Consider the following 27,933-nt stretch of genomic DNA (forward strand, 5'->3'; position numbering starts at 1 on the left):
GTGCAGTGCAAGTCACAAGAATACAACAACAGTAAATAAAGTATTCATCAATTTATCCTTGTTGGTTACTTTTATTTAATGTATTTCACAATTTGGGGTTCTGGTGGATTTTCCATGGCTTTCAAGTTTTACAAAATTCTATCAATACAACTGGCCAATGAAAGATGATTCTGAACCACACCAAAACATGTCGAAATTATAACTTAGTTTTCCCAAAACAAGGAATACACCAAACTGTCTAACATTAAACAGAACATCTCATTCGTTTAGTCGGTGACCCATAACAGCTTGCTCCACAAGTTATTTCAAACCTAGTGTAGGTCTAATGTAGGTCTACAGGTCACCATTCCCATGGTTGAACCTCGTGCCTCCAAATCAGCTCCAATTCCCGAGTCTGGTCCTCAAAGGCTCCGGAGAACTGTGTGTGCATCACTCCATCATGTCTTCCTCTGTTCTTGGAGCTTTTCGGGCCTGATAACACGACCCTTTTAGTGGAGAACTATCAACCTTTGTAGTGTTTCCAGCTTTTGCTGAACGTTCTCAGTGTCTCAGTCCCATCAGTAGGTGCTTTCATGCCCCGTGAGTATGTACAGGTTGCTCATGGCAGACGGATCATCCGTAGGAGTACTTTGCAAGATAATATCCCTGCGGTAACATTATACTATTAGTAAATGATTAAAGGCATACTCCACCGAAAAATGAAAATTCTGTCATCATGAATGTGAGTAACCAGACAGTTTTAGATACCATTGACTTCCACAGTAGGAAAAAAATATACAATGGAAGTCAATGGTATCTAAAACTGTCTGGTTACTGACATTCTTCTAAATATCTTCCTTTCTGTTCAGCAAAAGAAAGAAATTCATACAGGTTTGAAACAACATGAGGGTGAGTATATGATGACAGAATTTTCATTTTTCGGTGGAGTATCCCTTTAAATTGAAAATGAAAATAGAAAATGATTTCTATTACCAAACATGTTGCTCAACCACAGTGTGAAAACATACCTAGTTGTTCCCAAAACCTGAAAAACTCGACTTCTGTCTGTGATCTCCTGGGTAACCTGAGATAAAAAAGCATAATATTTCATAAATGTTTTTTCTTCCTTTCTCATACATCAGTGAATCCATCATTGTTATAGATGTCAGGTTTACCTCATTAGTTTGTAAACTCCTCCCTTTCAGACCATGTTTCCAGAAGGCAAGAACACTGTCCTGTAGGCAAACTTCAAAGACAGCCACATTACCACCAGATGCAACAGAAGGATGTAAACATGATGGCTACAGTCTGACAGGACTTACCCAGCGTCTGAATGGAAAACTCAAAAGCGAGCTCAGAGGTCTTCTGATGGCTCGGACATGCCTGCAGATTCACGACCTTCACTGTGTCTGAAACAGAATGGTCTGTCAATGGATTTGGTTCATTGGTTTGTAGGGGTGTAACAAAAAATATTGTCACAATATATATCTCGCAATACAAAAATGCAACAATATGTATCGTGGATAGTGACAATATGTATTGTGTATAGTTTACCCAAAATAAAAATTACTTTTATTATTACTTACAGTACTACAGTACATTAAACTGCTATATATAATGTTGAAAATAATATATAATAATGCATATAATCTGGGAATATTTGTGGGTCCTGATAAGGCCAAATTATGTCACCAGTAAAAAGTGGCCTACATTATTTTAAATATATCTAGTGAGTGACAAAGTGCAAGCATATTCGTCTAAAATAATTCTGTATTTTCAGCTTCAGAATCATGAATATTTTTATTCTGATGTCACCATTTTCCTGTACATTGGGTTACCAGCACTAAGTCCAAGCCTATTATTTACACCCACAATGTAATATCAGATTTAGCATTTTAATCAACAGTAATTTTTTGTTAACCTTTTACCATATGTCTTGGAGTATCGCAATAATATCGTACCGTGAGTTCAGTATCGTGATATGTATCGAATCGTGACATGAGGGTATCGTTACACCCCTATTGGTTTGTAAAAGCACAACAATCGTATTGACACCTACGTAATGCACCTATAATGGAAGTCTATGGGGCAAGACACTGCACTGAAATAAATGAGGAATTTCTGAGTTTAAATGAATTTAGATATTTGTGTGTGTGTCTGTGTGTGTGTGTGTGTGTGTGTGAGGGGGGTATTAAAGTATTTGTTAGAGGCCATTACTTTCCAGTGCGATGAGAACCGTGTCCCTGTCGAGTTGAATCACTTGCTTGACCTCCAGAGACTCACCATCTGTGAAGTCACATAACTCCAGTCAAACATAAAAACACACTACCAATCACTCTATGTCATTGTGGCAATGCAAATCATGTAGCTTATTGGAATGATTCTTTATTTAAATAGTTTTAGTTTTGACTTCACAGTATTTCCTGTGATAGTTGATGTATCCACACCTGGCAGACTTTGTGGAGTGTCATCCAGGTGGATGATGTCAAAATGCATCTGTCCAGTGGTGTCTCTTTGGCTGGGACGGCTTCTCACTCCCACACAGACCTGTGGCAGCTCTTCCGTTTCCTGTACGAGCAGCTCAAAGATGGGCAGGGACTCCGGCAGGCCGAGAGCAATGTGCTGAGAGAACGCGTCAGACAGGAAAGTTACGCAACGGCGCAGATATTTTTACCAACCATCGCTCTTATCTCTCATTTCTCACCTTGAGCTGCATGAACTTCTGCAGAGGCTCATACCACATTAGAAGGATTAAACCAGATGGCACAGCGGCACACAGAAAGACGCTGTCAGTGTAGGGGTTTCGTACTATAAGCGGAGAAATAAACATTAAGATGTGCATGAAATGCCCAGAGCATGATTCACACACTCCTACAGAGGTCACTGGTCCTCACCCACGCTGCATCTTCTACAGCCCTTGGTGTCTGGGATCTTTACTGACATGGCGTACTTCCTGGAGAGAAAAAAAAAGAGAATTACTGCCTAAATGAATAAAGTCTGAGAAAACTGAGAACGGCTCGCTCAATGGCACAATGACAATAGTTAGGGGTAAGGAGTTCCTTGGGCAGTTTAATTCCTTTTCCAAACTTTAAATGTTTGTTAATTTTTTTTAATTTCCTTATTTCTTAAATGTATAATTTTTTTTTTTTTTTTTTATAAATGACACTATATGCACGTTCAAAAGTCAATATTCAAAAAAGCTGCATTAAATTGATCAGTAAAGACATTAATAATGTTACAAAATGTTTGTATTTCAAATAAATGTTGTTCTTTTGAACTTTCATTTCCTCAAAGAACCTTGAAAACGAAGCAAACAATATTGATAATAATAAGAAAAGTTTCACCACATCAGCGTATTAGAAACATTTCAAGGATCATGTGATTGATAATATTTCACAATATTACTGTTTTACTGTATTTGTGATCAAATAAATGCAGCCTGGGTGAGCAGAAGAGACGTCTTTCAAAAACATTTTGTTTTATTTCACTGTCCCCTAAACCTCAAACTTGTGAACGGCAGTATATATATATATATATACACACACCACACACACACACACACACTACGGTATATAAAATTTCATTTTTGGGGTGATGTGTAATGGTTATAACCTATTAAGTAAACAATTAAAACGTATAATATATATATATATATATACATATATATATATATATATATATATATACACACATATATATATATATATATATATATATATATATATTTAGATACATTTTGACTAAAATATAAAAATGTCATTTTTTGTTTATAATTATATAAAAAAATAAAAAACAGTTATTATATTATTTAAATCTTATTGTAAGACCAGACCAACTGAAGGAAGAAGTTTAAATATTACATCTGTTAAATTAGCATTTTAGGTTTTTAGTTTTGACCCAGTGTGTCTCTATCGACCAATAATTGTGCATCATAATAACTCATGTAACCTCATGAACGAACATCATACGGTCTTAAGCATTCACGGATAGACTGACCGATCTGTGACAAACCTTGCGATTATCTTTGTGCTCAAGCGGTGTGCGTTAATGGCCAGATGTCCCTGTCTACGCTGCATATTTCTGCGGTACTCAAAAAGTGCCGGCAGACTATGAGAAGTCAACTGTGAGGACTTTCCTGTGGACAGAGGAGAGCAGGGAACCAGACAGACAATTAATGAAGACATCAGATCTTTATGGAAGATTGAATAATGTCATATTAATAACGCTGGACATACCTGAGACGGACATAAGAACGTTGTTCATCACGTACAACCAACTGCACCTCTGAGGAAGCAACTGGAAAAAAAAAGATATATATTACACACTTTTCCATGGGATCTTTGCTCTAGTAAATTATGGAAGCTTGTTTCCACCTCAGAATTAAAATAATTAAATAAAACGGTAACTTTATAGTATTATGCAACTTATATCTCACAGTGTGACTGCCTTATTTTGAGCTTTTTCTTTCTTAAATATTTTTTACTCTAAGTTGGGAACAATTTAAGCATCTTCAAGTTAACTGAGTAAATGAAGATAATCTACCTTCTCCATGCTGTCCTCATGGAGCTCATTGAGGTTGAGGGTGTAGATGCCCTCCTCAGCACCCAGCATAAGGTATTGATCTATGGGTAAATATCAAGAGACAAAAACCTTCACAGGTATGTTTTACACTGTCTTGACTGAAACTGTGTTGTTATCGTTAGCTAAATCTATTACAAATGTTTTTGATCATTTAAACGAAGCTCAAATAAAAGTATTCGACAAAAAACGTAAAATTAAATTTCAAAATGAGAAATGTTGCCTTCTCAGGTAACTGCGATAAATAAGGCCGCATTTACATTACATGGTTCAAGTGACCCAATTCCGATTTGTTTCCTCCCGTGTGGCACAGATCGGATATGACACATGGATTCTGATATTCTCAGATCGGTTTCAGGCCTCATTCATATGTGGAAAAAAATCTGTTATGAATCAGATTCGTGCATTTGCATCTGGCACGTAATCAGTCAGTGCGAGTCGTTTGTTGAAAAAGCGATGGTGGCGAATGACGTCGACTCCACCAACCACGATCACATGACTCTTTTCAATGGCGCAATGGAGGACGAAGGCTCAACCCAAAGTTTTACTGACCTTTAAAGATGGTGTGGAAAGCAAAAGCTTGTAGTATCTTGTCATCTGTGTCCATTGCAAATCGCACCAATTTTACTTCCTTTTTGGCCTAAGCTTTTCCAGGTCAGTAATTCTACCTTGGGTTGTTTCGCCAAGTAAATGCAGATATCGAATGTGGGTCACGTTTAAAAGAAAGTCATCAAAAAAATCCAATATAGTCAACAAATCAGAATTGGACATCAAGATTGGATCACAATTGGACCTAAATGTAAGTTTAAGTACTTAGACTTGGTTTCACAGACAGAGCTTAGACTAAGCCAGGATTAGGCCTTAGTTTAATAAGGACATTTATGTAGCTTTTATAAATGTGCCTTAGAAAAACAAATTACTGGTGTGCATCTTGAGACAAAACAATGGCACTTACATATTTTAAGATACATCAGTTGCTTTCAGCTCAAACATGCATTTTAGTCTGGATTAAAGCGGTAGTTCACACCAAAATGAACATTTTGTCTTAATTTACTCACCCTCAAGTTGTTCCAAACCTGTATGAGTTTCTTTCTTCTATTAAACACAAAAGAAGATATTTTGAAGAATGTTGGTAACCAGACAGTTGACAGTAGCCATTGACTTCCACAGTATTTAATTTTTTTCTACTATGAAAGTCAATGGGGTCCATCAACTGTCTGGATACCAACATTCTTCAAAATATCTTCCTTTGAGTTCAATAGAAGAAAGAAACTCATACAAGTTTGAAACAACATGAGGGCGAGTAAATGATGGCAATTTTTGGGTGGACTATCCCTTGTATCCCTATAACTAAGCTATGTCTGTGAAACCAGAGGTAAAATGACTAAAACTAAAACTGTAATAAAAATGATTTAAAGTCACCATGAAACGGAAGTTGCAATTTTTTTTTTCTTGTGATTGTGATGTATAAATAATTACTGCTAACTCTGGTCTTACCTCTGGTCTTTGGCAGAACCCATGTAACAGCACAGTGAGTCTTTAATGGACAGCCGTTGAATACTTTGGAGAAGCAGGCCCCCATCTGGAAGACAATTTATGATTCATTACAGAGCAATACGAATGAATTTAAAATGTGCAATTGAATTAGAAGCACATGATTCTCTGTACTTACGTGTACTTGTGGTGTAGGTGGCAGTCCATGGACAACGGCTGCCTAGAATCAATGAAAACAGAATAAAGTGTGAGAGACCAATGAAATGTTGGCAATGTATAGACATTTCCACAGATTTTCATCAAGTTGACCTGTGTAATATTTTCTTAATGTTTTGTTATGAGCCTCTTGATCTACTTACTGCGTCGTCTGGTTTCCTCCTGAGAGTGCTCCATTCCGGGGAGAGAGGGGGGTCAGATGGGGGGAAATTATTCCTGGGTCCTCCTGGGTCTGGAGCGACAGAGCTCCCTGCTATCAAACCTGTTCAACACAGTGGCTGCGTCAGTGTTTGGCTTTTAGGCTGGTATTATTTGTGTTCCATAAACTATATTATTTTCACTGGAGCGGTGTGGCCTGATGCTTCAAGATCTGGGATGAAAACCAAAAAGGCTGTAGGTTCAAACCCTGTAAGTGCTATGCAGTTTCCAATGTGAGTGGTTTTTAAGGCCCCCTGAAATCAAGCAATTAGCTTTTAGTATGAATATGTAAGCCTTAAGGTTATGAATAAGCTGGTGTGTTACAAAACAATGACAACATTTGCATTTAGGAGATATACAGTCTGAACTTACAGTCTCTCACTTCCCCTAAAATGGATCAGGATTTTTATGACATCACCGCAGACTTCAGCTTCTCATCACAACTTCTGTCCAATCAAATGCTCTCTAGAATCTAAAGCGTCCCGCCCCCTATGCTATAAATACCACCTGACCAAAGCGACCGCTGACATGTCACAGAGCAAAAGGGGTTGGAGATTTGTGTTCGGTTGCTCAAACGCTCGAGTTTTATTCCGTTTTCCAACTGTACATTGGTTAAGAATGAAATGGCTAGAATTTATTCACACCTCTATTGAATCCAATGTATCATCAGCGCTCGGATTCGCTTCCATGGTGCTGTCAAGTACGCATTGCAGTCTGTGAGGTAAACTAAACACTATTGGCTATTTTAAAAGGGATTGAAAGCCATTCAATATGTCCCGCCTTAGCTTCCTGTTTAAGTGGAAATTACGTCAACGCATCATGGAACGTTCCAAGGCACTTCAGTGGGCCTTCAAGTGTGTTTCTATAGGTGTTGTGAGTGGCTTTAAAGACCCTGATATACTTCAAGCGAAATCGAAGACGAAATTGTGACGTCATTTCGAGCAAAATTAGGCCAAAACAACATTCATTCGGAGTTTGTTTTGGGAGTATCAATTGGCTTGGCAAAGCAAACTTTCCAGAAAAGGAACGAACTACCATTGGTCCGTAGCGATTACTTAATATGTAGGTGTGGTTCTGAGGCTCCGCCTTCTTTGACGTGGAAATCTTCTCCGGTTTGTATCTTCTGATCAGTACAATCTTCTGGTCAGACGAGTAAAAACGTGAATACATTGGAGAGCTACTTTATAGTAGAAACTGAAGTTGTAATTCTAATCAAAAGAGACACTGACACTGTCCTTTTATGTTAATACGGTAAAGCTGCTTACTTTAAAGCAATCTATTGTATAAAGTGCTATATAAATAAATGATGTGACTTGACCAGAGTGCCGAATTGCAGAGCTTGTGCAAACACATCCAGATTTCTATGATCAGATGCTTACTTAACTACTGTTTTCTCACCGCTGTCATGTTTGATGTGTTTATTTTGTTATTGAAAGAAAATTGCGCAGCACATTCGGTATTTACATATTTATCTAAATGTTCAATAACAGTATATCGCTGCGCACGTATTTCGAATTCCCTTTAAGCCCTAAGAAAAGAACGAAAAAGACTTTGCCGTTAGTATATTGGGGCCTTAAAGGGTTAGTTCACCCAAATATTATCCCATAATTTACTCACACTCAAGCCATCCTAGGTGTATGTGACTTTCTTCTTTCAACCAAACACAACTGGAGTTAAAATATACTGGCTCTTCCAAGCTTTATAATGGAAGTGAATGGTAACTGAGATTTTGAAGCCCAAAAAAGCACATTTATCCATCATAAAAGAAATCCATACGGCTCCAGGGGGTTAAACTTTGTTTGAAAAATATCCATATTTATCCATATTTATATAAATATGGATATCCCAAAATATCCATATTTATAACTATAACTTATACTATTTATAAACTATAATCACTGGCTTCCAGTAATGATCGTACACGAGTCTAGTTTCCGGCGGAAGAGTGACCTCTGACCTGACATTTTTAGAACGGCGTGTCATGCGCTAAGACGCTGCAAATGATGCAAGACACGAGTGCAACGGTCAAACACGTCCGTCTAGCGCGTGTTTCCATAGAAAAATAATGGAAAAGTAGGGCAGTGGAATGGAAAAATGTGTTCTGTGTGAACGGCCCCAAAGTGTGGTCATATGTACATACTCTTTAAATTGACTTAACTCACTTTCAGTTGGTGTTGAACAGAGGGAACCCAGACTGGTGGAATGACTGAGGAAGGAGGAGTCTGTGAAGAGGGAGGAGTTCGTGAGGAGTGACAGGTCAGACAGCGTTGAACCAATCAGCAAAGCTGATTCGCTGAGTACGGCAGGGTTAGTGTCAGGGGCGGGGTTCTTCAGAGGGGTGGAGCCAATGAGAGGCGAGGAGAGGGAACAGAGAGCGGGAGATAATTTCTCTTGATTGACAGGTGGGGGAGAAGAGACCACTCTCTTCACAGTCCCATATTTATCCTCTTCATCCAGTGAGTGCTGTGGATTAAACAGACACGAGTTATGTTATTCTACAAGATATTTGACTTTTACATACTACTTTTATTTCTTTGTTCCCTACCGCAGCTGAAGAGCCCCTCTTTATAGTCAAACTCCTGCAAAAGAGCAAGGAAAAATTAAATATTTCATAATTTTGATTGCAAGTTATATTTAAGGACAAACATTTTCTTTACAAAACCGATTGCAGTACTATTTGTTTTTTATAGTTTTAACATTTTGTTCCAAAATTGAAGCTAACAAAATAATTCTACACTACAAAAAAATTACCTAATTAGCATCTTTGTCTTCTTCTCCAATACAAAATATAAACAGATTTTTAAAACATCATCAAAGGAAATTTCTCTGATAAGCAAAACTGTAAGTTATTAACAAGGAGGTGACAAAATATTCCCAACAGAAATAAATGTAATAATTATAATTCTCAGACTAGAGGGTATTATGGTTATAGACCTGGCTATTCTTTGTTTTGAAAGAAAGTTTCTTAACTTACTTCAATTTACCCCCCTTTAAAAAATGTTTTATTCTCAGCTGTATAAGCATTGCTATTATTATTTGCTATGTGTATATGCATATTTATCTGCATATATACGTATATACCTCCACAAACACACATTTCTATTTTCTCTTTGTTATAAAAAGATTGTTTATTGGATAATATTGTATCTGCTTTCTGTTTTCATCCAATAAAAACATTATTTGTAACAAATTGAACAGTAAATTATCTTGAAGATGTGTATTTTGTATTTTTTCCACATCACAAGGATGTTTTGCAATTTTTTGAGAAACAAGACAAAAATCTGATTAAGAATGTTTTTTGCAGTGTACCTTTATAATGATTCATAGTTTTCTATAGTTTCTATAGTTATAGGTTTTGTCTGTCAAGATATAAAAAGTCAGTTTACCTTTCCATCAAGGCCTCTTCCACACATTCTAACAAACTCCTGCAAAATAAAAAAGTTAAAAAACAATGCAATTCTTAAAACTCATGCTTCTGAGAAAGATAGTCTTAGCTAAATTTTACAATATATTCATCACATTAGACTTTTTTTTTGTGTGATTGACAGATATATATATATAACCCACGGTGAGTCCTTGTCCGCATTGATAGAGCTCCAGTCATCACACGCCCCCTGATGAAGAACAAGAAAGCAATCAGTAATTCAAAAAGCGTGTAGAGTAACATGTACTCTTTTGCATATGACTGAAGACTTATTTAAAGGGAAATGAAAATTTGTCATTATTTACACACACCCTCATGTCATTTCTTTCTTCCATGTAACATAAATGTTTTCAGGTTTGGTGTTTTGTGTCCATTTTGTTATTGTATGGAAATGAGCGACAGATGACATTGTTCTAAACTTCTCCTTTTGTGTTCCCATTATACAGGTTGGGAAACTATACAATGATGACTGAATTTTCATTTTTAGGTGAACTATCCCTTTAAAATACAGTTCAAATTACTTGGATACTTTGGACAAAGGAATTCCAATTTCATTCAATTGTTTAATCTCACCAGATCAGGACAGGGATCCGTCTCCTTTCTCATTGGTGGCCCAAACTTCACATGATCAACTGGAAAACAGAGAAAGAAGCGACAGTCTTGAGCCAAAACGGAATCACTGAATTCAACTGTATCATGCTTCGCCTTTCACATACAACCGTGTGGTAGGAGTAAAAATTTCTATAGTATTGTCTGCTTGACTTTCTAACATGCAGATTTGTATGCACACACATCCATTTATGCACACAGACATGAACCTAAAGACACTCAGAAACACACATGCGCACACAATACGCCCTTTCTTAGAGTGGCTTCTCCGTTACAATAGCTGCTGTTGTCCAGTTAGCCTTGGCTTGTGGCCGTGGCTTGCTGTAATCTACCAAACCACAACAATGAGTCTCACTGACTAATGTCACATTCTTGTTCACTCCTGATTAGCCGGTTAGTACTTGTGAGGTGAGGTCATAACGGTCATATTACTCTACAGTTGAAATTTCATGTTTCGAAAGCATATGCAACTTGAAGTTAAAGGGGTAATATAAAGAAAAAGCTTTTGTAATAAAAGAGACCTTATTCCTTGGTCCAAAAAAGACCAACAACTGAAAATGAGCTCCAAAAATGACACATTTTTGTAACATTAAAAGGATACATTGATGATCGATTATGTTAACATGCCATGGTAGGGTTTTGTGTATTTGTGAGTGCTGGGGGTATTTCACCGCTGGAAAGATGAATGTGTATTTAAATTGGGTCATTTTTGTAGTAGAAATGTGGAATTATTTTACAAGTTGGTGCCTTCTAGACTGAGAAAAGCCAGAAAATGTATTTTTGGCTCATGTGGATGAAAGACAACAACTCCCAGAATGCACTTGCTTCGCTGCCCTACGAGGCCACTCCCAAGCCACGCCTACTGGTTACAGAGGGCAGTATCGGATGAAATGATACAACTAGGCTACTAGTTGACTCGAAACTGAAAAGACATCGTTTTATCGTGAGATCCCACCCCCAATGGGGAACTAGCTCATTCTACTGGCTGTAGTCTCTCGCCTCTGGCCAAAAAAGCCTCAGATGACGCAAAATGAAGATTTTTGCGTAATCTGAGTTTTTTTTTCCCAGACACACAATACAGAAATCTCTCGTCTCAGGGGGACATGAGGGAGGGAAGCACGGTCATTCGAAAATACTACCGGGTTTCTACTGATACAAAGCTTAATGCTAACCGGTGAAGTATCCCTTTAATCATTTCACATGTGAAGTGGGTGGGATTCTTAAAGACACAATTCCAAAAATGGCCACTTAAAGGGATAGTTCACCCAAAATGTTTAATTCTGTCATCATTTACTCACCCTCATGTCGTTACAAACCCGTAAATGAAGATATTTTTAATGAAATCTGAGAGCTTTCTGTCCCTCCATTGACAGTCAATGCAACTACCATTTTGTCGCTTCATAAAGAGATTGTAAAATTAATCCATATGAATTGAGTTCATGCAGCAAGTCTTGTCTTCAACGAGCCCAAAAGGGCCCACGTCACTCCTCTGTTCATCTCTCTACACTGGCTACCTCTCGCTGCTCGCATCAAGTTCAAGGCATTGACGCTTGCTTACAGATCTATCACAGGCTCAGCTCCCTCCTACTTTCACTCACTCCTACGAGTCTACATCCCTACCAGACACCTACGATCGGTCAACGAGCGACGTCTCGTGGTTCTATCACAGAAAGCCACAAAATCACTTTCCAGAACATTCTCATTCACAGTTCCATGCTGGTGGAACGCTCTCCCCACCCTCATCCGGAATGCAGAATCCCTGACAACAGTCAAAAGACAGCTGAAAACCCATCTCTTCCGTGAGCACTTAACCTCATAAAAAAAAAATAATAAAAAAAAAACGATGTTTTTTCCCTTTGAAACATCACTTATCAGGCTTATGCTACTCTGAATAATATCTGAACTTCGTATTTTGAGCACTTCTTGCGTTGTTGTTGTTTTTTGCCTCTTTATGATGACTCGCTTAATTTAGTCCTAATTTGTAAGTCGCTTTGGATAAAAGCGTCTGCTAAATGACTAAATGTAAATGTAAATGTAAATGAGTCCAAATTTTCTGAAGAAACACGATCGCTTTATATAGCTTTTACTCACATAAACATTCATCAACTCACACATCAGTTGTGATAAACGGAAGATCAAGCAATGAGGTTCATTCTCGTGTTACGCAGCATATCTGAGCTTCCACAGGAACCAATGAGGTTCATTCTCGTGTAAACAGTCCGTTTGAGCTTCCGCAGGAACCAATGTGGTTTGTCTTGTGCGTCAAGCAGGTTCGGTTGAGCTTCTGTTTATGTTCGCTGATCAATGTTTATAAATTGATTAAAAGCCTAAATTCAATCTGTTCATCATATTATGCAGTCGTGGCTCTTCAGAAAACTTGGACTAAACTGCTCAATTCATTTGTATTAGTTTTACGATCTCTTTATGAACTTTTTGAAGCGTCAAAGTGGTAGTTGTGTAGTTGTGTAGCTGTCAATGGAAATACAGAAAGCTCTCAGGATGTCATTAAAAAGATCGTCATTTATGTTTCGAAGTTTAAAGAAAGTCTTAAAGGTTTGGATTGTCATGATGACAATTTTTTCATTTTTGGGTAAACTAACCCTTTAAAGGGATGGTTTACCCAAATATGAAAATTCTATCATCATTTACTCTCTAACCTCATGTCATTCCAAACCTTTCAGTGGAACACAAAAGAAGATATTTAAAAAAACGTTGGGAACCAAACAACATTGGAGCTCATTTACTTCAATTGTAGGGACAAAATAACAGAGACATTTCTCAAAATATCTTCTTTTATGTTTGACAGAAGACAGAAAGTCATACAGTTTTGGAATGACATGAGGGTAAATAAATGATGACTCAGTTTTCATTATTGAGAGAACTTCCCTTTAATTCTAATTCTTAATTCTTTAATTCTAATTACATTTTTAGTACAATAAACTGTGATATTATAAGTAGACCTCAGGTACAAATATAAAATTATTTATTTAAAAGTGAATGATATAACCCCATTAGTTTATAAAATGGTTGATTATTAACTGAAACAAAAACAAAAATCGACTATTGAATCAATGTAAAAATGATCTATCTGCCATCGGATGCAATAACATTAACTAGTAAAACTAGTTGTTTTACTGTGTATTAAAGTATGAACAGGACTCACATTGCTCCTCAGACAGAGTTCTCTGAACAGGAAATTTTGCTAGAGAATGAATCTTATCAGGTAAGACACTGCAAGTCTGTAAACACACACACAGAAATACAAACACTAACACACACTCTATAACCACATCAAGACCTTTTACCTTACAGTAAACAAGCACTGTACAGAGAAGTAATGTTAAAAGTCATTTTTGTCACATGTCAGTTTAAAGCCATGTTACTGTCTACGTACAGTTTGAGTTTTAAAGGTGAAGCGTGCCATTTTTGTACCATTTGTGGCACCAAGTGGAACTGCGAAAATAATTATTCCTGGGTCAATGACAAATACATTCTCAGAAATCTACTGTTTGTGTTCATATTGGTTTCATTTGTTTTTGAAAAACCTTAATAACATTTTCAGTTTTAATTTAATGACTCGAAATTACTTGTAACTATCAAGTAAAAAATAATAACATAATATTCTTGAACAATAGTCTTGAACACGTGTATGTTATTTTAGTATCATTGATATACTATTATAGTTTAGATAATATTTTAAATTAGGTTTTTTATATTTTGTTTTCATTTTAATTCAAGTTGTCATTTTGTTAAGTTTTTGTCATTTTTATTACTTAAAAAAAAATATATATATATATTGTTTTTATTAAGAATTAGTTTTTAGTTTTAGTTTAATGTGTTTTGTACGGAAGCTTGTTTCAGCCGCTGAATAAAAAAATTAAAAAAGGTAATTGTAACTTTTTATCTCACAATTCTGACTTTTTTTTCTCACAATTGCGAGTTTATATCTCACAATTCTGAGTTATAAAATATCACGCAATTGCGAGTTATAAAGTCAGAATTGTGAGATAAAAAGTTACAATTACCTTTTTTATTTTTTTTATTCAGCGCAATTCTACGATTTTTTTTTTTTCAGAACTGGACTTTATAACTCTCAATTGCGTGTTTAAATCTCACATGTCTGAGAAAAGAAGTCAGAATTGTGACATTTTACTTGCAATTACAAGAACAAAAGTCAGAATTGTGAAATTAAAGTCACAATTATCTTTAAAAAAAATTTCCCCCATGGTGGAAACAAGCTTCCATAGTTAGGGGTTATTTATTTTAGTATTTCAATTTAAACTAAATGAAAATGAGAAATGATGCTTAACTAGTTGTAATAAAACAAGTTTAGGTTTATATTTTAAACATTTTGAAGTCAATGTTTATTTTATTTCAAGTAATGAAAATGTTTTTAGTTTTAGTTTACAATAATAACCCTAGTGTACATTTATAAGACACCTTTATCCAAAGCGACTTACATTGCATTAAGGTACACATTTACATTGTTATCAGTTCTTGCTTTCCCTGGGAATCGAACCCATGACCTTGTCGTTGCAAGCGCCAGCGCTCTACTGTTTAAGGTACAGGAAATGATGTCCATTCTTTATTTTTATGTGATCTAGTATCACCCTGACATTTCTAACTTGATGCCCCTCAAAAGTAATTCCAAAAATAAAAATAAAATAAAAAGCACTTTCAAGTCATTTCTGTATGAATTACTTTAGTATGTATTTTTGAATTAATTAATTAACTAATAGATCTGAGACAAACAACTGAGCATTATGTCATTGACCCTGTTTCCAACATGTTTCTCAAATATGATGTTGGACTGTTCAAGCAAACACAGCATGATAAGCACGACAGTAACAGTGTTTACACATTTCAAAAAGTCAGTCTACTAATGGATCACTTATATTTCTCTCACACTGAACTAGGATTGGTATGGAAGCTTGTTTCCACCACAGAATAAGACATTTTAAAAGATAATTGCAACTTTTTATCTCTCAATTGCGAGTTTACATCTCGCAATTCTGACTTTATATCTCAAAATTGCGAGATTTAAAGGGATACTCCACTTTTTTTGGAAATAGGCTCATTTTACAACTCCCCCAGAGTTAAACAGTTGAGTTTTACCGTTTTCGAATCCATTCAGCCGATCTCCGGGTCTGGGGGTCCCACTTTTAGCATAGCTTAGCATAGATCATTGAATCGGACAGGACCATTAGCATCTCTCTCAAAAAAATGAACAAAGAGTTTCGATATTTTTCCTATTTAAAACTTGACTCTTCTGTAGTTACATCGTGTACTAAGACCGACGGAAAATGTAAAGTTGCGATTTTCTAGGCTGATATGGCTAGGAACTATACTCTCATTCCTGCGTAATAATCAAGAAACTTTGCTGCCGTACCATGAGTGCAGCAGGTGTAATGATATGATATGTTCATTTTTTTGAGAGATGCTAACGGTCTTGTCCGGTTCAATTCATTATGCTAAGCTATGCTAAAAGTGGGACCCCCAGACCCGGAGATCGGCTGAATGGATTCGAAAATGGTAAAACTCAACTGTTTAACTCTGGGGGAGTTGTAAAATGAGCCTATTTCCAAAAAAAGTGGAGTATCCCTTTAAAGTCGTAATTGCGAGATATAAAGTCGTAATTGCGTGTTATAAAGTCAGAGTTGCGAGATACAAACTTGCAATTGTGAGATATAAACACAATTGCGAGAAATAAACTCTTCGCAAAGAGTATATAAATTCACATCTCGCAATTCTGACTTTATAACACGCAATTGCCAGTTTATATCTCGCAGTTCTGACATCTTTTCTCAGAATTGTGAGATATAAACTTGCAATTGCGAGTTATAAAGTCCAATTCTAAGGAAAAAAAAGACTGACTCACAATTCTGACTTTATAACAGGCAATTGTGATTTTATATCATGTAAATTCTGACTTTATATCTCCCAATTGCGTGTTATAAAGTCAGAATTGCGAGATATAAAGTCGCAATTACCTTTTTTATTTTTTATTCTGTGGCGAAACAAGCTTCCATAGATTGGAGAAAACACTGCACACTTTAGCTTTAATCTAAAAAATGTAGAAAAATGTCCCCATTTTAAAAGTAAGAAAAAAAAAATGTATTGCCCTCCATTCACCTCGAGGTCGCTCTCATCCATAGTGTGTGTCTGTTGAAGATCAGGGTTATTGACTGTGTCTAGCAGCTCTATAACCAGGTTACGTGTGAGGAGCTGCGTGACAAAAGCATGCTGAAAAAACAAAACAAAAAGGTCATTCTAACTAATAAAGCCAGTATCAGGAGGCCCTAAAATAAAGATGATTTTTTAACATAGTTGTGGTTAACAAGTACCTGTAGGAGTTTTTCTGCTGTCGGCCTTTTCCGAGGGTTCTTCGTGAGTGCCATTTTGATGAAATTGTGAAATTCCGTGGACCTAATTATGCAAATAAACTTGCTTTCACTGATTTCGCAAGCTGAATAAAATGCAAAGATGAAATTATACTTTTTATTAAATACCATTTGTTCTTGTCCTTCAGTTTGGGAGGCTGAAAACTGCTCTTGGACATCAGCATCAGAGCTCTGAGGGCATAATAACAAAATAACCTTACGGTCAAAGTCTGTGAAAAGTTCGACACAATCTCATAGCAATTCATAAGTATTTTACATTTTGGTGAATTGGTGGCAAATTCGTGTGAATTCGTACAATTACAGATTGTTACCCAATTAAAAATGTAATCAGTAGTGTTACTATTTCAATTACTTTATTAAAGTAATGTAACTGATTACATTTGATTACTTTTAGATTACTTTTAAAAATTTGTAACGAATGTTTTCAACTGTTAAATCTTTTTCAAAAATGTAAACCAGGCAGAGTTAACCCGCAAATTCAAGCATTTATGCAAATTCCAAAAATAGCGCTGCGATTTCAAACAAGAGATCCAATCAAAAGCATCAGAATAGCATCGCTTTAATACGGGCTTTAAATGGCAGGAGGCATCGTGCACATCAAAAACAAACAAATTAATATTATTCAACATATCCTAGACTGAATCCATTACAGAAAATATTCAGATGTAGCCCCCTTTGTAATCGTTAACATTTTCATAAGTAACTGTAATTTAATTACACAATTTTTCTCAGTAACTGTAACTGATTAGTTACATTTATTTTGTAATTTAATTACGTAACGCCATTACATGTAACTAGTTCCATGCAACAGAGTAGTTGTTACATGTAACCCCAACACTGTTTATTTGTATGTTTTTGTACGATCTGCTTAAACCTCAGAAGGACCTTCATGATTACTTTTTACTAAAAATCTTACATTTTCATACAATTCGCATCATACGAATTCACGTGACATCATCACCTCATTGGGTTGGAAAAGCTACATCTTTTTTTGTTTCGAGTTGTCTGCTAGACAATTTAACATCACTCTTTGCAGCATCAGGTGAAAACATTATTAATCATTGCTGTTTTTGTTGTTGGTTTTTGCAATAGCAAGTTTCAAGTTTGCCAAAGGGGTCAAAGTTTGCCTGGCTCAAACTGTGTAAACCGATTTGAAGTTAGCAAAACAGATGGAATCGCACCTTTAACATTGGGGAACTGTGTAATTATCACAGGATGTTAAAAGATTTGAAGGGTCTACAAGTGTGTGTGTGTGTGTGTGTGTGTGTGTGTGTGTGTGTGTGTGTGTGTGTGTGTGTGTGTGTGTGTGTGTGTGTGTGTGTGTGTGTGTGTGTGTGTGTGTGTGTGTGTCTGTGTGTGTGTGTGTGTGTGTGTGTGTGTGTGTGTGTGTGTGTGTGTGTGTGTGTGTGTGTGTGTGTGTGTGTGTGTGTTCAAACCTCATAGGGTGTAGGTCAAACATAGGCGGTTGCAGCTCTGCTAGTTCAATAGCTGTGATGCCCACCGCCCAGATATCACACAGCTGGTTATAACCCCCTTTCCTTTCCACTGCCGCAACCTCTGGGGCCATCCTGAGAGAAAGACATTAAAGTAATATATGAAAGAAGCAAATAACAAATGAGCCAGAAGCAATCGGACATGGGATTTTTAACATGACTCATTATGTGATCAAACTGCTTTAAATTCGACCCATAAGGGGAATTAAATATACAGAACATAAATAAATCTGAGTTGAAAACTAGAATCCACTCCTTGAATTAAGTTTAATTTGACACCAATGCATACAGCATACTGTTTCACAAACTATTTTATTATAAATAATAGAATAATACCACTAAACAAACATCAATATGCATTTTATATTCTATATACCGATCATTTGTTTTATAATCACTACTGTTCCAAAGTTTGGGGACAATAAGTTTTAGTTTTTTTAAAGAAATTAATACTTTTATTCAGCGAGGATGCATTAAATTGATCAGAAGTGACAATAAAGACTTTTATAATGTTGAAAAGAAAAAAGAATGCTGAAATAAAGTATCACAGTTTACACAAAAATATTAAGCAGCAAGACTGTTTTCAGCTGTGATAGTAATAAGAAATGTTTTGGTAGCATTTTATTTTACAGTCCTGTTCATACTATGAACTTATAGAAATGATAATAACTGTGTAATACTAGGTATTAACCCTAAACCTAACCTTAACCCATGTAGTTATCTATTACATGTAAGTGAACATACTGTAAATTAAAATGTATACAATGTTTCTTGAGCAGCAAATCAACATATTAGAATGATTTCTGAAGGATCATGTGACTGAAGACTGGAGTAATGATGCTGAAAATTCAGCTTTGCCATTGCAGACATAAATGACATTTTAAGGTGCAGTAAGTTATTGAAAAAGGCTGTTGAAAGTCAATCAGACCGAGCAGCACAACAAACTTGTAGCCAATCAGCAGTAGGGGGCGTGTCCAATCATGAAGGGGGAGGAGAGAGAGGGAGATTTAAAGAGAGACTGTAGAAAGAGAGATGGCTGAGAGACATTACAATGGAGAAAAGGACAGAGGAATATCACTGGACAAAGAAGGGTTGTGAAAATGGACACCAAGGTTGCGTTGTTTCTTCTCCAAGCACGGGTAACATTGCTTTTGAGTGTGTGCTGCTTGTGACTAACAACAAACTCTTCCTGGTATATACTTGTGTATTGTATGTTAACTTTTCATCATATTTTTAGCGAAGCTTTTTTTTTTGCTTTGCTTCTGTTATGATAAAGATCTTTTTTTCACTCGCATTGCGTGTGATTTTGTGGGCGGAGCAATGAAGGGAGGGGTGTGTTTGTTTGGGTTGTTTTCAAATATCAACAGCGTTCAACAATGATTCTCACAAATCGCTTACTGACCCTTTAAAGTAGAAACAGTAAAAATTCACACTATTACTGTTTTTTCTGTACTTTTTACTCAAATAAATGCAGTCTTACCAACGGCAATCTTTTGAACGCTAAACAAAAGAACTGCTTACAAAAGTAGCATATCTTGGTGACTCACCAGTACGGCGTCCCGATGAAGGACTTTCTCTTAGCAACAGATGCGTTGATCTCCGCTGCCACTCCAAAATCCGCTGATAGACAGACAGAGGGGAGACAAAAGGCCATATTTAAGAGATTTATGGAGTATTAGTTAATATATGCATGTGTGTGTCTGAGACAGGGGTAAGCCCTGACTGACCTAGTTTGACATCTCCTCGCTCTGTCAAAAGAATGTTGGCACCCTGTGGGCAACCAAGAATGACACAATGAGCACATCCACGCTATCAGACCCAAGCTATCATCTCACATGCATCATTGTGCTATAGAGAGATATACAGACTCATATACAGATAATGAACTCTACTAAAGTTTATCAAACACACTGCATGGCAACATGGTTATAGGCAATAATGGCTTATTGATTTGTAAAATTACTTTTATGTCTCTATGCATTTTTCCCGCATGATGGAGATGATGTAGTCCCTGTAAACAAATAGAAAACAATTGTGAAAAATACGGCATAAATGAGCTTTAGTTTGATTTTTACTACCCTTTAACCCTGATTAGTAATTAATCCTGGGTAGAAAGGTGTTGAAATTTCACTTTTATTTGCATATTTAGAGGAATGTTTTGAAATTGAAACATTTTGAAAATCAAAATGTATCTCTCGGTGAAACGACAGATTTCTCCAATCATTTAATCTGCTGAAACCCCGCCCCTTTCTTACTAATGACCTCAGGCTCGCAATCAGATACTTTATTTAGATTTTCTCCAAATAAACAGAGTACATCATACAATTACAATGTACTTATAAGTTATAACCCTTAATATGGTTATGACTTTCATATCTCTTGTTAATAAAAAGGTCCATGCAACAAATAGGCTCGCAATAAGATCTGCCTCTGTCCAAACAACAACCGATGGATAGAACCTCATCCCCTCCCAAATTTTTTTCCGATAATCAGATTTACGTGGCTTTACGTCACATTTCGAAGGAAAGATCTGTCCCTACTTCAGTTACATTGCAACTTTAATATTAGGTCCGACACAAATAAGACTAGGGATGCACGATACATCGGCCACCATATTGGTGTCGGCCGATATATGTTAATTTTTAATGTTAACGTTATCGGCCCAATAAAAATTGGCCGATATATTAAAGTCCGCGTGAACCGGAAGTTGCAAACGACTTTTCTTCAGTGCTGCGACGTATTTCCCAGTAAAACGGAATACTCAACAGAGGGCAGGGTTTTACTCTAGCGCTCCTCCTCTCCATCTCTCGCTCATTACAGACTAACGATTTGAAGGGAGTGGTTAAGCGTTTCCCAACCCAAGTCCTCAAACCTACGTCATCAGAGAAGGGACGCCATTCCAGACCGGAAGTAACTTTTCAGACTTTGATTAAAGATTACGACGGCAAACAATTTTTTTCTGTGTTTTAACTTGCACGGATTAATTGTTCACCACAAGACTAGTAATATGCGCTAACAAAGTAAATAGGGTCAATTTTGATTTCAGTTGGACTTTAAAGCCGATAAATAATGGATTATTTCCTTCAGCTGAGACACTTCAGATGTGCACTGTACACCATTATGGTTTTGAATTGCTTGAAATATGTTTGGAATCACTTCAAAAAAGGAAAATACAGTTAAGTGCAACATGTGCAGCTTAAGTCTGTCATATAGGCTACATTAAAATCATAATGAGAACATTATTATAATTGTGTGCTTGGGACATGGATTTTATAGTGAGACTTTTGTTTGTAATTAGGCTCTCAAAAAATAAATAAAAAAAACGAATAAAAAAAGGATTTCCGGTTATCGGTATCGGCCAAAATGTTCATATCGGTACATCCCTAAATAGACCAATAACCAATAAATGGCTGATATAAAAATTCTATTCTATTCTTTTGTTGAAATAAAATAAAACAGTAAAAGTTCAAAATCGTAAAAAGCTCAATTTAGACATCATAACATTCTAATGTACAGTATAAAAATATTATTATTATAATTAGATAATATTTTATATTATATTGCTATTAAAGTTTAAGTAAATGTATATCCATACATATTTAATAATAAGTTAATAACAATGGTTGGGCAAGTATAGCATTCAATAGGCATGCAACTGGTTTAGAAATGTGTTTAAACTTTTTGTCGCTGCTATTTAAGTTTTGCGTTGCTTTCAAAATGGCTGCAGTGTTAAAAGTTTGAAACATTGCTTGATGCAGGGTTAAAAGTGGATTAAAAGAGTTAAGAAAAGTGTGAAATGCAATAGAGTGTGCGAAAAGACAACCACAAACAACCTAATGCCAAGACAGATCACTAAAAACATATACTGTATATAAGTTTAAAATCCCTTCCTATTGCACCATGAACCTAAAGTGATGAAAAACTTGAAAGTGTACTCACCTGAAGTGTCTCTCTGCTCACATAAGCTATCTGTCTCTCTTTCAGAGGACCAGTGACTGCAGAAACACAATGGCCTTATTCAGACTGATAAATTAATCCTCTTTCGGGCAATATAAATAACAACAGAAACCACTGCAAACGGAATGAGCCTTCATACAAATACGGAAACAACATATAGCAAAGCTTGGTTTTGAAACCATTTAACATAACCACTTCAGCTTTTTGTATCCAATCATTTAAAATAAAAAAATCATTGATAGATTAATCGATCATCAAACTATTTGCAGTGCTAATAATGTCCTAGAACATCTATGTACGGTAATTGGAAATATATGCATTCATGAATCACATTAGATAGATGTCCATCTTTGAACTGTACCGTGGTAAATGTCCTGCAATGATCCTCCTCCACAGAATTCCATGCAGATCCATAACTTGTTATTTCTGTGGAATATGAAGAAGTTCATTGTTAGATTTAGTTCAGTTTCCTATTTATTAGTTTCCCGCGGGACTAACCTGAGGTAGCTGCCGAAATAGGCGACAATGTTTTTGTGAGTGCAATCCTTCATCATGGTTATCTCATGTTGAATGCTTGAAATATCATCACCTGACAGAAAAAGAAAAAGAGGACTTGTCTGTAATCTGGTATGATTCTGCTTTGCTATCATGTTTTCAACATTCTGCCTCCCAAAAAAAAGGGGGGATTTACCGGGATTAAAAGATTGATCTGAAATTCAGATGCTGCAGTGAGTAATTCAGTTCAAATTGAATTTACAACCATTATACATGTATCTTTAAAGATATATTCAAATAGTAAAAGTTGCAGCTTCTGGCCTTTCTAATCCTGATCAGTTTTGAAATCTGAATATGTGTTAATGTGTTGATACGGATATCTTCAGTTCGGAAGCTCAAAACAAAAAAACAACAGATAATCAATGTAATATATAATGTTAAGATAATAAGTGTTGGACAATAACTGTAGGTGGCGATTAACAGATATCTGAGATGTTTACTTGACTTAAAGGGTCAGTCCACCCAAAAATGTAAATTCTGTCTTTAATTACTCACCCTCTTGTCGTTCCAAACCCGCAAGACTTTCGTTCATCTTCGGAAAGCAAATGAAGATATTTTTGATGAAATCTTAAGAGCTTTCTGTCCCTCCATTGACAGCTACGCAACTACCACTTTCAAGCCCCAGAAAGGTAAAAAAACGTAGGTAACTGGTTAAACCACTGGTGTCACATGGATTACTTTAATGATGTCTTCTTTACTACCTTTCAGGGACTTGAAAGTAGTAGTCGCGTAGCTGTCAATGGAGGGACAGAAAGCTTTCAGATTTCATCAAAAATATCTTCACTTGTGTTCTGAAGATGAATGAAAATCGTACGAGTTTGGAACGACATAGGGTGAGTAATCAATGACAGAATACATTTTTGGGGGTGAACTATCCCTTTAATTGACCCTTTGTTAAGCCCCGCCCCTTTCCTAACTTTAGGTCACACAGAACAGAATTTCCATGATACATGAATTTTGGTGAAACTTGCCCATAAAGGGATAAAAATAGAACGAAAATGTTCAATATGTGTTTTACAATTAAGTGCGACATTGCAAAGAACCTTTATCTACCAAATTATTTTAACAGTCAACTGTTTAAACTGTTTCTAACATTTCTACAATGCTTTCACAATGGTATTAGTGACACCACAAAGACCTGAATCAATGTGTAACTATGATAAGGGAACTGGCAACAATGTTTTACTGTATTTTTGAGATATTTATGTAGTGCAGGGTTTCCCAAACTGGGGTTGATGAAGAGCTAATAGTCATTAAAATGTTTCCTGCTTTGAAAAGTTCATAAGAACTTTGTAATGGATATGGATTGGTACGGAGCCACTAAAGGGAAATGGTGAAGAAAGAAATATGAGATGGGAGGAAAAATGATTTGGCAATGATTTTGCGTTCTCTCGGAAATGTTTTGTGTTATATTACGGAACGCAAAAGCATTGACTCATTATTTTTCACCACCATGTCCCCTTAGGGGCTCCGTAGATTACTTACAATATGTATTTTTGGGTGAACTATCCCTTTAAATTGTCAAGGGGTACATGAAATAAATAGTGGATAGTTTAAAACTATTTAAACATACAGAAATTCCATAGACTTACATTAGGAAAACATGCAAATGTCAACATTTGCTAAAGAAGTAATGAGTTTAAAGAAGTTTAGAGAAAGGAAATTTTCCCATTTTAAAATATATTCGAACAAATTTTGACTAAATAATTGCCTAGAATTTTGTTGCCTAGACTTTTGTTACATTTATTTACATTAGATTGACCACTCAAATATCATCCACATCTACTGAAAAGGCCAAACAATAGTAAACATCACTATATCAATACAATGCAAATTGAAACAATTGAAAAATAAAGTTTATGACCTACCAGGGTCCAGTTTGACCACTTTAATAGCTGCGATGATTGAAGTCTTAATGCTACGGGCCTATAAGGACAAAGAAACAAAGTTGGTGCTTTATGCAGATGAGCTTAATGTCATTGTGCTTCTACACATAAGCAATGCATGTATGTTGACATCAAACCTTTGCATCAGTCAGTTTAAGAGAAATTTCCTCCTGTTTTTTTTTTTGTAAGGTCGCTTGTGTCAAGCCACCACAACAACTCTTGTGTCATGTCACTTTCAAGCTCCACGTAATTTTTTTGTGGTTGCAGTGGATCATAAAAAGCCAGTACACAAAGTACCGCAGGTATTTTAATACATTCGCAAATACACACTACCTCATTTGACCGAGTATCAGTTCCAGCTTTTAAAGGCCTTTTAATATTTTAACATGAAATAAATGTGATAGTCTAATTCACTACATCACAAGAAACAGACAGTTGATGGACACCATTGACTTCCATAGAAAAAAAAAAATATATACTATTAAAGTAAATGGGGTCCAAAAACTGTTTGGTTACCAACATTCTTCAAAATATCTTCTTTTGTGTTCAGCAGAATAAAGAAACTCATACAGGTTGGGAACAACATGAGGGTGAGTATATGATGGCAGAATTTTACATTTTTGAGTGAACTATCCCTTTAAAAAATGCGACAACAGCAAGTCAAAACATCTGCCACCACTGAAAACCCTCATACTTTTTGTAAGGAACATAATGTGCCGGTGTGGTCTACGCAAGACAGAAAAATGAAGCTGCCTGCCTGTAACCATGGTAACCAGCAGCCAATAGTGGATCAGCAGACACTGGAAAGGTGAAGTAGAGATGAAAAAAAGTAGCAGCGCTCATTTCCTGTTTTCTTTCCTGCTGAACTCGATCACATCCTGTAATGTGACTTTCTCCGTTATCAAGGCCATGATTCATGTTTGTTCAGGCATATAAATGGACACTCAATTCCACCCAAACGGGGCACAAGGTCACTGGACAATTTAGCATGGCAAAATGTGCATAAAGAGTTTGCACATTTTTTTACTATTTGCTTCCTCATATGCAAAAAGAAAATGTTTTTCACTGCCTGTTATTTCTGTTGCACGCTATGCCACCATAACCAGTTCAATGCATAGAACGGAAAACATTTCATTTTCAGGGAAAATTCAAGTTCAGTATGGTGTACTCTCACAAGAGTAAGCGATCCACAGTGCATGCAGAATCGCATGTTTTTTTATGGTGTTTAAACATGCCAGAGCCACATGGGCGTTGCTGAACATCAAAGTCAATGGAGTGTGAAAGTGTGTAACATGGTCAGACACTTAGTACACACATCACTCATACTGTGAAATTGGTAGTTCCTTCAACACATTAACATTAAGTTCACCCAGAAATGAAAATGATGTCATAATTTAGGCTACTCATCTTCCAGCTGTTCCAAAGCTGAATTTCTTTCTTCTGTTGAACACAAAAGAAGATATTTTGAAGAATGTCTATGTCTAACCCTAATCAAACAGTTTTTGGACCCCATTGACCTCCATAGTATGAAAAATGGAAGTCACTATGGAAGTCAATGGGGTCCAAAAACTGTTTGGTTAGCGACATTCTTCAAAATATCTTCTTTTGTGTTCAGCAGAAGAAAGAAACTCATTGATGAACAACTTGAGGGTGAGTAAATGATGACAAATTTTTCATTTTTGGATGAACTAGGCCCTATCCCTTTAATGCACATGCATAATATATTATGGTTATCATTTTCCAGTTCGAAAGCACAATCAACATATGTGGTATCTGTCTCATGAGACTAACAGCAGATTGTCCAGCTAGAAAGTGTTTTGGCACATAAGAGTAAATTTGCTGATAGACCAACTTGGACCAGCAACAAATAAGTAACCATGTTCCAAAACACAGACCAGCAAGCATAGCTTTCATTTCACCGTTTAGGTTAACTGTAGACCCGATATTGTCCGGCTATGAGTAACCCACTTCTAGCCAAAATAACCTTGAATTTGGTAGCATGTCGTTTTTCGCCAAAATAACTTGCAAAATGTGTGATATTTCATCATGTAAGCAAAGTCAACAGTGATTACAAGGTGTTTGGTTTAATTTCATTGACACATTATCTAATTGATGACTAGTCTATTCTTGCGCAATGGTTAGACGTCTATTAAATCAGACTTTCACTGACAGCACAAATTTGCCTTGTTTTAGCCTAGACGTCAGGCCAGGGTTATGTTTGGACGGCTATTAGACGTCTTTTAAATGCAAAATTGAGATTTTGCAGCAAGACATGATTGAAAAACTCATCCCTTTTACCATGGTTAACATAGTTTAGCCAAAATGCCATGCTAGCTACAACTAACCCAGCACGTTCTCAGAACTTTGCAAGGTTCTCTCAAAGTTATGAGCAAACGTTCTTCCAGTAACGAGAATGTTCGTTCAAAGTTATCTGGTCTTAATAATTAGTTCTTAAATCTTTAGCACAAAAACATGCTTTATGTATTGCTCATGGTACGTTTTTTTCGGAAGAGATTAGTTGGACGTTTGTCTTATTTTTATTTTTTTAAATGTTACTATATGAAATGTTCAAAGAACATCCCATAATGTTTTCATAACTCAATGGGAACGTTAGCAAAACGTTCTTAGAACATATTTTTGTAAGCTGGGAAATCTGTGGTAACTTGACACATTAGCCATTGTTGTAAGGAGTGAGAAAGAAAGAAAGAAAGAAAGAAAGAAAGAAAGAAAGAAAGAAAGAAAGAAAGAAAGAAAGAAAGAAAGAAAGAAAGAAAGAAAGAAAGAAAAATCTGGTTGTAAAATGTTGGTTGTTGTATTTTTGCATCATATAGGCTAGGCACAAACACAAGCCTTATTTGCACGAAATGTTTACGGAAATCGTTTTTCTACAACATTTTTGTCCTACCTTGAACACATCTCCATATGTCCCGCTGCCTATGCGGTGTATCAGCTCATAGTCATCGAGCGGATCCGTGTGCGATACGCCGATCGCGTCCATAGCAGCGCGGCATTGGAGTCGTTTTCTCACGGTACTGAATCAGCGGATGATACTCATCCAAATGCCACAACCACCACTTCCTCAACATCCGCGTAACAAGTGCACTAGAGTGATCATGGCAGCGATGACAAACGCATCTCTCTGT

The 27,933-nt window shown here is 36.2% G+C and overlaps 1 protein-coding gene across 1 annotated transcript; it reads right to left on the minus strand.

Annotated features, from left to right (window-relative positions):
• Positions 1-36: 36 nt before the first annotated feature.
• map4k6 (mitogen-activated protein kinase kinase kinase kinase 6) lies at positions 37-27,933 on the minus strand. The gene is made up of 32 exons (XM_082141845.1): positions 27,696-27,933; positions 24,773-24,830; positions 22,848-22,938; positions 22,711-22,775; positions 22,332-22,387; positions 20,356-20,403; positions 20,120-20,162; positions 19,940-20,012; positions 18,336-18,467; positions 17,008-17,070; positions 16,843-16,924; positions 16,631-16,741; positions 13,662-13,737; positions 10,463-10,521; positions 10,033-10,079; positions 9,852-9,890; positions 9,011-9,044; positions 8,628-8,928; positions 6,411-6,529; positions 6,230-6,271; positions 6,055-6,139; positions 4,522-4,601; positions 4,215-4,275; positions 3,991-4,114; positions 2,874-2,932; positions 2,684-2,787; positions 2,427-2,601; positions 2,197-2,265; positions 1,302-1,388; positions 1,155-1,225; positions 1,008-1,063; positions 37-645 (listed from the first exon to the last, which is right to left on the minus strand). Exons 1-32 carry the CDS (start codon positions 27,786-27,788, stop codon positions 558-560), a joined length of 2,691 nt encoding a protein of 896 aa, XP_081997971.1. The 5' UTR covers positions 27,789-27,933; the 3' UTR covers positions 37-557.

The sequence above is a fragment of the Leuciscus leuciscus genome (genome assembly GCF_965113295.1).
Source record: "Leuciscus leuciscus genome assembly, chromosome: 16".
Lineage (NCBI taxonomy): Eukaryota > Metazoa > Chordata > Actinopteri > Cypriniformes > Leuciscidae > Leuciscus > Leuciscus leuciscus.

What these genes read in the sequence shown, in the direction of transcription:
- map4k6 (XM_082141845.1), bottom strand. Translation starts at nt 27,788, where the DNA reads ATGGACGCGATCGGCGTATCGCACACGGATCCGCTCGATGACTATGAG. An exon ending in TTCATCGGGACGCCGTACTG is followed by an intron (nt 18,468 to 19,939) that starts GTGAGTCACCAA and finishes TCTTTCTCTCAG; the next exon opens with GATGGCCCCAGAGGTTGCGG. An exon ending in CAGCAGAAAAACTCCTACAG is followed by an intron (nt 16,742 to 16,842) that starts GTACTTGTTAAC and finishes TTGTTTTTTCAG; the next exon opens with CATGCTTTTGTCACGCAGCT.